This window comes from Medicago sativa, chromosome 7, assembly GCF_051527215.1.
Source record: "Medicago sativa cultivar Bolivia chromosome 7, Bolivia_mono, whole genome shotgun sequence".
NCBI lineage: Eukaryota > Viridiplantae > Streptophyta > Magnoliopsida > Fabales > Fabaceae > Medicago > Medicago sativa.
Genome location: NC_140755.1, coordinates 103163512 through 103173701, shown reverse-complemented (window position 1 = coordinate 103173701; position 10190 = coordinate 103163512). Strand labels below are relative to the sequence as shown.

Genomic DNA, 10190 nt, shown 5'->3' with positions numbered 1-10190 from the left:
TAAATACAAATATTAGCATGTAAGATGTTGTTTGATTTGTCTCGACAAATATTTTCAAAATATTAAATTTTTATAATATTTTACTTTAGATAATTAAAAATATTAACGGTCAAAATTGTGCATTGGCATATGTGAAGTGGTTGACTTGGACATGTATTTTGAAATGGAGGGAGTAACTTTTACGTAAGAAGTCAAATACACGATTTTTTATACATATACTCCCTCCGGTCACTATTATAAGCAAATTTCTACTTTTTAGATTTATTCAATAAATGATGTATGTGGTCTATATTGTAGACCACATACATCATTTATTAAATGAACCTAAAAAATCAAAATTTGCTTATAATAGTGACCAAAAAGAGTATTTCTATAAGGAGTATCTTAACATTTGCCCTTGAGGGCACAAATTACTAACATTTGTCAATTTTAAATTATTCATTTTTTACAAGTCCAAAGCACGCACGCACGCACGCACAGTTGAAAATTTAACATAATGGTGAATCGTGATCACAAGATTCATAATATGTGGAAACGGGCCACCTTAATAGTAATTTTTAATGCAAGAATAATTACTTTAAAACGTTTCGTCACAAAAGTACTACCATTGCTTTGTGGACTTCAACTGACCTTCTAGGTTGCTTCGCTTGAAAACATAAAGTAATCATAACTTGATTATAAAGAGTCAAAAGAAGTATGCGCCATGGAAGAAAAATGGACTGACTCATGTCTCAATTACTACACTGTTCATGCTGCCACTTTCCATCACATTTATCCTCGTGAAATGCTAGAATGTTGTTCAATCTTTAATGGTTTTCCGCTGACCCATGGATTATACAATATACTCCGTGGAATACATATGTTAAGGTATCGCTTGCGTCATGAGGAGAGTCTAAGGATTGTCATATTGATTAACACTCGTTTTTTTTCCTGTCCAATACTCCCTCCGGTCACATTTATAAGCAAAAAAACACTTTTTAGATTCATTAAACTTTTAATGTATTTGGTCAATATATAGGCCAAATACATTATGTATTCAATGAACCTAAAAAGTGTATTTTTCCTTATAAATGTGACCGGAGGGAGTATGAGACTCATAACTCACACATTGCTCCAACAAATACCCCTTCAAGTGTAAGTTCATTAATTCACTAGGTATGCTCCCCCTCAAGCAGGATGCCACTATTTTCATGAACACTTTCATCATGGAGAGTCATCTCTTTAGTAACCCTAACTCTAATGTAATTATTGAAACATTAAAAAAGTTGGGAGCTATCATCACATTAAACTATCTAATAAGAGAACTTGACACTACCTTTATTTATAGGGAAATGTTATCTTGTGCCCTCAAGGCACAAGTTAAGAAGCCAAAAATAGAAATATTTTATTGGAAATTGTGCATTCAATATTCTTGAAATTTGAAATCTTATCTTTTCAAGACAAAATTGATTATTTAATTCCATTTTTAGATTCTTAACTTGTGCCCTGAGGGCACAAGTTAACACTACCCTTATTTATATTAAAAATCTCAAAAAGTTAGGTATATAGATCTTCACATTATATATTAGTCAACACTCATTTCCTCTAAAAACATTCGTTTATCAATTCAATGTGAAATTTCTATTGAAAATATTAATAGAAAATAGATTTCAGATAGTTAGGAAAGAATAGAAGTGAGCTTTGTTGTGCCGTGGTCAAAACCACTGCCTTGAAAGCAAACTTTTGATGGACATCCGGTGCAATCCGATATCCGGTTTTGCTCCTCAAGATTTACACAAGTGTGTGTCTGAACCCGTGCACTCGAGGTCAAACACAATGGAGCTTCGCAACCCATGACCAAAATAATTGAGTGGAAGAGAATGCATCATTCTTTGTGTCTCAAAACACACCATAGAATCTCTCGTCATTGCAATGTTTTTATCCTCTTATATATGAATACTCTCCTCCCATCAACCGTAACAGTAAATCATATATTTGAATCAAAACGAATTACAAAATTTCGTAAAAATAGGATGGAAACCTCATAATAAAGAAAAAACGAGAAAATTATACTCCCTCCGGTCCTATTTACAAGAGAAAGTTGACTTTTTAGATACATTGAATAATTTATGTATCTAGTCAAGAATCTAAACCAAATACATAAATTATTTAATGTATCTAAAAAATTAATTGTCTCTTGTAAATAGGACCGGAGGGAGTATTAACAACTTCATAGTTGTCAAGTTCTTTTAAGAACTTCTAAGTTGTCCCACAACGGCGTAGAGGGTTGTCATTTAGATAATAAATTTTTTTTCTCTCTCTCCTTTAATCAAAATAACAAAATATGTGTGCAGATTTCATGGCTAAGGAAAGATCACATGCAAGGTGCTCTGCTCGTTAGAACTGTCCTCCGTCTGGCATGGAATCTCTCATTCTCAGATATAAGCTTGAAACTTAGTTTTGCCTCTTCCTCTTTTTTCTTTTTCTTTTTGGCTCTGTTTGGTAAAATTAGCTGATAGCTGATAAGCTAGCTGATAGCTTTTAGCTGATAAGTTAGCTGATAGCTTTTAGCTGATAAGCTAGTTGAAGTGTTTAGTAAAATTAGCTGATAGCTTTTGCTTTGAATAATAAGGGTAAATATGGAAGAAAAAATGAGAAGCTAAAAGCTATAAGCTCAAAAGCTACTTGAAGTAGCTTCTGAAAAATAGCTTATAAGCTCCTGAAATAAGCTATAAGCTCGTTGTACCAAACAGAGCTAAAGTGTTACCAAACAAAGCTTTTTTTATCAAATGAACTTATAAGCTAAAAGTTAAGAGCTAAAAGCTCTTTTTTTGGGTTTACCAAACAGAGCCTTTGCCCTGTTACTTTGTAACACTACCAAAAAAATATTGTGTCCTATTAATTGTCAATCTCACCCAATCTCAAGTAGCCACGTTTTAGAGTGTGTCAGCATGTATGTCATACAAATGAAAGTGATGCTTGCAATGCAATACATTTTAGTTTTTGTTTTGGATACGGATTATGTCTTGAGTAATGATATTTTGACATCCATTTGATGACAACTTTGTTGACAACCTTGTTTTTCTCACTTCTTATTGGTCAAAAACAATGGAGAGAGAAAAAGGAAGAGAGAGAATAACAACATTATGTGAGTATGAGAGAGAAAGTTGTCCAAAAGTTGTCAAAAGTGGTTGTCAAAATATCATTTCTCTTATGTCTTCGTATCTAGTTGTGCATCATAGGTCAAATCATCATAAGTCATAACAGAGGTTGACTTTTATTTCTAAAACATTGAACTTAGACCAAAACTGCACAACTCAAAAGCATTCACATTAATCAGGAAAAAAATTGCACTTGATCAGTACTAATTTGCACGATTGTAACTTTAACTAAGGTCCAACATAAAACAGTTGCTCTTTTGTTTGTGAAAGTATTTTTCTATATTTAGTGATAAACATTTAAAAACAAATTTTTTAAAAAAAAAGTTATTATTTATAACTATATTATATGATAAAAACAAGAAATAAAAACGAAATATTTTATCTAATGGCCTTGACGATTCCAAAATGTAAACCAAGTCTAAACAAACCACTGCAATGTACACATTATCATCATCACTTGTTAGAGGACAGGTTTTTGGTTTCCAACATAAGAAAAACTAATTACACTATCACAGCAAGAAGAGGAGTCATTGATACTAGGCTCCTAGTTATCGGTTTCACCACGGTCTTCATCAGAATCATCATATTTTACCTCCACATGCTCGGGAGAAACTGATGGCACACGCCTTAACAGTTGTTCTTGTTTCTGTGGTCGTTCAAGCTCTTCCCTTTCATCTAGTAATGCAATTTTTGTACTGCACAAATGGTCAAGGAGGCACTAGTATAGTCTATATATCATTATTCCTCTAAAGTACTATAGTCATATATATGATACTATTAATTCATATAATGATTTCTATATGACGCAAGAAGGATATTCTTTATTTCGTCCTCTGAGGCTTGCACGCTCAATTTGAATTTGCAAATAGACTAGGCGCTTTGCAATCCACTAGCAGAAAGACATTCATAAGTCACATAATATGTCAGAAAATCAGATATAGAATTACAAATGCCATGAGTAACAAACATCAATACCAAATTAAGTACAGAATGGCTAAAGTATGTGGCTTTATGAAACCCGAGTATTCATATTCGATTGCTAGAATCCACAAAAATAAATCACAGCCAGTTATAAATAAGAAGCTGTTGAGCAATAGTGGAAAAATAGATAGATATGAACAAGTAAAGAGTCAAGAATGAATACATGTTTTGTTATATCCTCATGAAGACTTGTAGCCTTCTCTTGAAGATCCACCTGCCAATGCCAACAGGGAAAACAAAGTAGTTCAAATTTTCCGCTATATATTTAAGAAGAAGAAAAAAAAACAATTGACCGTGTCGCGATAGTCGCCGAATGACAACTTAAAACAATGACACGGTTTTACTGTCAAAGTGCTACAAGAATAAGTAGTAAAAATGTTATTTTGGATCACACTAATTTTCACTATTTTCAATTGCTGTTTCAGATAATCGTCCTTCGAAAGCTAAAACATTTTTTCTTCATGTATCATACAACTTACAACAGTTATTTTCGGAAACAAGCCGGTGTTCACTTTTTGCCGCAAATCCTCGCATTCTTGCTGTCAGTAAAACAAGACAATTAATATGTATTCCAGGAAAATATAGTTTCACTGCAAATTATTTAGATGTACCTCTGTGAAATCATCATCAGAGAGCTCAGAAATGGAAATAGATTTAGGCATGAAGGAAACTTGCAAGAGTATTCCATTAGACATTTCATCATGTTCAAAACCTAAAAGATAAACAAGAGAAATAGTATTCCATTAGACATTTCATCATGTTCAACACCTAAAAGATAAACAAGAGAAATGATCAATCATTTAATGTGCACACATAGAACTACATATTGAGAAATATAAAGTAGGTCAAAAAAGAAAGCAAGATCTATATGCAATTTATTATACCTATGACTCTCACAACATGATATGAATTCCTTAGCTTATGATCATTGGAATCTACTCTGGCTCTAACAAAAGTTCCAACCACCTTACTCGCAAAGCTTTCAGGCTGTTTCGATAACTCGAACACCAAGCTTCGCTTTAGGTAGATAAGCTTGATATTATTGACATTAATCAATGCAAAACATCCAGGTTTTATACACGTATCACCTTTTTTCAACAAAGGTTTTTCTATTAAGCTTGACAATCTGTTTTCCATACATGTTTCATCATCGATATGCTTGTTGTCCGTCGAACAATTTTGGTTTTGGTCGTGATTTTCCTTTCCAGCCGAATCAACCGATCTTTCCGCAATGTGAAACTTGAGTAGGGGATATATCTTGTACTTTGACATGACTTTCTTTTTAAAGATTGGAAACAACTTATCGTCAGGGAAGAATTTTTTCTTGTCTTTAGAATGATAAAGATTTTTCTCCGTAATGTATTCAAACATGAGAGATTTTACATCCCTTCGCATCATTGGTTCGGTTTCATATCTCCCTATAGATGCCAGGAAGCTAGAGAGAGGTCCTGATGCCCATCCAACGAATTCCCCTGAACTATACCGCTTCCGTTTGTTCGGCTTATGCATACCTGAATAACCTTTATTTCCATTGGAGTAATTTTGTTTTTCTTCTTCGCCTTCGCCGTGGCTTGTATGACGCTCAAAATCTTTACCCTTTATTTTGTTGGGAAGTGCAGCAGAGACATCGTCTTCATTTAGTCCTTTTCTCACCTCAACATTTTCCTCAAATTCCTTGAATAGACATTCATGGGTTTCTTTGCCATCCAAGCTTATTTTGTTCTGCAAAGAACATATAAAGTTTATTTTTTAACAAAAGACGATAAAGGACAAGTGATTATTCAAAATGATATATTGTGTTTGGATAAAATTGCATATCTGCCTGGGCATGATTTTAAGATAAAATTACTGAAAAGTACATGTTTCAAAATCAATTGATTTTAAACATGTAAAAACAATAAAGTGAAGAAAAAAAATCAATTGTTTTTACGCTCCTTTGAAGTAAAAAACAAATGTTTTCATGTTCAGCAAGGGCATAAAACAATTATGGATTTAACATTATCTAAGAATAAATTTGGTATATATTCTACAATCCAAGTAAATACACTAAACCCTAAATCCCATCCAAGTCATGTCCAAATTTTGTTCTACAATCTATACCATCTTCAATTAAATACACTTACCTCATCTGAGTCATGGTCCTGGCTATCTGTTTCCCCACTTTCTTCATCAGAATCATTATGCATTACCTCCATAAGCTCGGGGGAAACTGATGGTATGCGCCTTAACAATTGTTCTAGTTTCTGTGGTTGCTCAAGCTCTTCCCTTTCATTTAGTAATGCAATTTTTGTACAACACAAACAGTCAAGGAGGCACTATAATATACTAGTCCAGACTTAAGAAAAAAAATATGTGTATTAAATCTAAACGTGAACCAGATACATGTACGTTTTACTACACACATGTATGGGTCGCGGACAAAGACATAATTTGTTGCGGGAAATGTATACAATGCTAAAGTCATATGATACTAAGAATTCATTTTATCATTTCTATATGATACAAGAAGGATATTCTTTATTTACACGCTCGATTTGAATCTGCAAGTAGACTAGGCGCGTCGCAATCCACTAGCAGGAACATATTCATAAAGCAAGGAAATATCAGAAAATGTGATAGATTAACAAATTTATAAAGTGGTAATCGCAGAACCAAAAATAATCACAGATTACATGTAAGAACACAAATGTGTATCGCAAGTAAGAGTTCTGAAGATAGAGCTTGTGTTCGACTGAAATTAAGCTAAGTAATGAATTTTATTATATGTCTAAGGCTATTTTGTTTTACTCATTGGAGAATTGTGATCATCTATAATTGTTATTCTAATAAAAGGATTGTCTACAGAAAATGGCTTTATGTAATCTGAGTATTCAATTGCTAGAATCCAAAACATACATCTAACCTAAACTTGTTATAGATCAGAAAAAATTGAACATCAGTGGAAAAAATAAGATAAATATTAGCATGCATAGAGTCAAGAATGAATACATGTTTCGTTATATCCTCGTGAAGACTTGTAGCCTTCTCTTGAAGATCCTCCTTCCAATGCCAGCAGGGAAAAAAGAAGTTAAAATCATCTGCTATATATTTGAGAAAAAAGAAATTCACCACATGTATCATGCAACTTACAACAGTTAATTTTGGGAGCAATCCAGTTTTCACTTTTTTCCGTAAATCCTCACAATCTTGCTGTAAGTAAAACAGCACAATTAATGCGTATTCCATGATAATAATATTTTCACTGCAAACTATTTACATGTACCCTTGTGAAATCTTCGTCAGAGAGCTCAGAGATGGAAATAGCTTTAGGCATGAGGGAAACTTGCAAGAGTATTCCATTAGACATTTCATCATGTTCAACACCTAAAAGTTAAACAAGAGAAATGATCAATCATTTAAAGTACATACATAGAACCAAATATTGCGAAATATAAAGTAGCTTTAAAAAGCTAGCAAGATCTATATGCAATTTATTATACCTATGACTCTCACAAGATGATATGAATTCCTTAGCTTGTGATCATTGGAGTCTACTCTGGCTCTCACAAAAGTTCCAACCACCTTACTCACAAAGCTTTCATGCTTTTTCGATAACTCGAACACCAAGCTTCGTTTTAGGTAGATAAGCTTGATATTATTGGCATTAATGGATGCAAAACATCCAGGTTTTATACATATATCACCTTTTCTCAACAGAGGTTGTCCTATTAAGCTGGACAATTGGCTTTCCAGACATGTCTGATCATCGATATCCTTGTCTGTCGAACAATTTGTTTTTTCATCGTGATTTTCCTTTCCAGATGAATCACCTGAATTTTTCGCAATGTGAAACTCGAGTAGAGAATATATCTGAGACTTCAACACAACTTTCTTTTTAAATATAGGAAACAACTTGTCATCAGGGAGGAATTTCTTCTTGTCTTTGGGATGGTAAAGATTTTTCTCCTTAATGTATTCATTTATGAGAGATCTTATTCCCCATCGCATCATTGGTTCCGTTTTGTATCTCCCTATGGATGCAAGGAAGCTAGATAGAGGTCTTGATGCCCATCCGACGAATTCCATTGAACTATACCGATTATGTTTCTTCAGCTTATGCATACCTGTATATTCTTCAATATTGTTGGTATCATTTTGTTTCTCTTCTTCTTCACCTTCACTGTGAATTTTATGAAGCTCGAGATCTTTACCCTTTCGATAGTTGGGCAGTGCAGCTGAGACATCGTCGTCAGTGAGCCCTTCTCTTTCCTTAACAATTCCCCAGTATTCCTTGAATAGACATTCATATGTTTCTCTGTCGTCCAAGGTTATTTTGTTCTGCGTAGAATGGACAAATTTCATAGGTTAACATAGAGATCACATACATCTCCCTAAATATAAGTCGAATATCGTATAAAGACCCCTCATTGGATGTGATGTGACCATAAAATGTGTTTATAAGTGGATAATTCCCACCTTACAGGCCGGTTTTGTAGGTCTAATATGACCGTATACCAATTTGATTATATAAGTTTAGTTGTTTCAACCAAAAAAAAACAGATGAACTTGACAGTTTTGGTTCTAATTGTAGCAGAAATATATGAAAAAACACTTCTTTTGTTTTAAAAATAGTCCAAGCTTTCACCATCTAGAATCCATAATATTTGGATAAAATTGCATATTTACATGAACATGGTTATGAGATGAAATTACTGATAAGTACATGTTTCAAAATCAATACGTAAATACTAGTGTCCTATGTAGGTACCTCGGGTGGTGAGCTAAGTGACGTAGAATGAGTTTTAAAAAAAGGAGGTAAAACTAAAATAACCGCCACCTTACAAACATTCGCTTAAAAAAATATATAAAAACCAACAAAAGCAACAATTTTTTTTTAATGATCTAGAATAAAAAAAATGTTGAAAGTGCACAAAAGATATTTTAACAAGTCCTAAGACAATTAGGGATTAAACATCAATTAGAACAAGTTTGGTAAAAATTCTAAAATCCAAGTTATTATCACACCTACCCCCTCAGAATCATGGTCCAACTTTAGTTCTATAATCTTTACTATCTCCAAACAGTCACAGCACAGGCCTTGAACACCTCTAACTAATGTAAATTCCAAAGTAGAAACACACTTTTTGCATACAGCATTTGGACAACCAAGGCAACAAAACTTAGAGCGTTTACTGCAGTTGTAGCAACAATGCCTACCTGAAAATACAAATGCATGCAAAACGTTACTTTTGATTTTTTTTTTTTTTTTGAGGAAAAAAAAATAACATTTTCATATATCAGATACATAATATAGAGAGAGAAAAATTAAAAACATAAAAAAACATGTGACAAATTAGTACCATAATGTTAAAAATGTTGTGTTTCAACTTTCAAGTTTGCATGAAACCGGCAAGTAAATAAAATACTAATAATAAATCCAAAAAGATGAAAAGGCTTACCACAAACCCAAGATTCTACGGTATCAAAAAAGGAATCATCCTTTCCAACACAATCAGGATGATAAGCTTTTCCACAGTTCCTGAAATAAATAAACATATATATTGATACAATAACGTAGAGATTATGACCATCAAGAAGAAAGTGGTAACATGCACCGTCCAAAAAAAAAAAGTGACATATTCTAATAAGAAATAAAAAATAAAAAGATGGAGAAAGAAAATGAGTTACTCATGATCACAGATAACAAGTTGTCCACCATCTTTGCATTCAAAACACCAATTTTCTTCTTGATCATCATCATCAACCGGTTCAGGTTGTTTTCTTTTGATTTTTTCTCTGTTTTGAGCCATTGTAAAATGTGCAGTAGCAAGTACACAGATAGAGTGTCACGCTCACTGTGGATTCTACTACCGTTTTGTCTTCAAATTAATGATGATGCTATGTACTTATTTCTAGCGGTGAACCCAAAGAAAAATCTCTTTTCAATGGATATACTCACTCCTTTCTAGGTTCTACCGATTTAATCAAAAATATTTATTTTCAAGTATATACTCCTTCCTTTCCACGGATTTAATCGATTCACACATTAAAACAGAGACCAATTCTTATCTACTCACGACCCTGAATCAA

General features: G+C 33.1%; 1 protein-coding gene across 4 annotated transcripts; it reads right to left on the bottom strand.

Moving 5' to 3' along the window:
• Positions 1-3538: 3538 nt before the first annotated feature.
• On the bottom strand, positions 3539-10130 carry LOC146911558 (uncharacterized protein At5g08430-like). Of its 4 annotated transcripts, XM_085730206.1 has the most exons (15): positions 9789-10130; positions 9560-9639; positions 9130-9317; positions 7601-8438; positions 7384-7484; positions 7251-7310; positions 7110-7160; positions 6636-6691; positions 6245-6410; positions 5006-5843; positions 4733-4833; positions 4601-4660; positions 4285-4335; positions 3959-4029; positions 3539-3832 (listed from the first exon to the last, which is right to left on the bottom strand). In XM_085730206.1, exons 1-15 carry the CDS (start codon positions 9908-9910, stop codon positions 3685-3687), a joined length of 2931 nt encoding a protein of 976 aa, XP_085586332.1. In that variant the 5' UTR covers positions 9911-10130; the 3' UTR covers positions 3539-3684. The 4 variants fall into 4 exon arrangements, with proteins under 4 accessions (XP_085586332.1, XP_085586335.1, XP_085586334.1 ...); XM_085730209.1 differs by lacking the exons at positions 6636-6691; positions 7384-7484; positions 7601-8438; ... (1 more) ...; positions 9560-9639; positions 9789-10130 and having other exon boundaries at positions 6245-6386; positions 7251-7308; XM_085730208.1 differs by lacking the exons at positions 3539-3832; positions 3959-4029; positions 4285-4335; ... (2 more) ...; positions 5006-5843; positions 6636-6691 and having other exon boundaries at positions 6245-6386; positions 9789-10041.
• Between the last annotated feature and the right edge of the window lie 60 nt (positions 10131-10190).

Bases quoted from the DNA above. Each gene is read 5' to 3' on its own strand.
- LOC146911558 (XM_085730206.1), bottom strand. From the start codon at position 9,910: ATGGCTCAAAACAGAGAAAAAATCAAAAGAAAACAACCTGAACCGGTT. The intron at 9,640-9,788 runs GTAACTCATTTT...TATTTATTTCAG, and splicing joins CTTGTTATCTGTGATCATGA to GAACTGTGGAAAAGCTTATC. The intron at 4,834-5,005 runs GTATAATAAATT...TTTATCTTTTAG, and splicing joins TCATGTTGTGAGAGTCATAG to GTTTTGAACATGATGAAATG.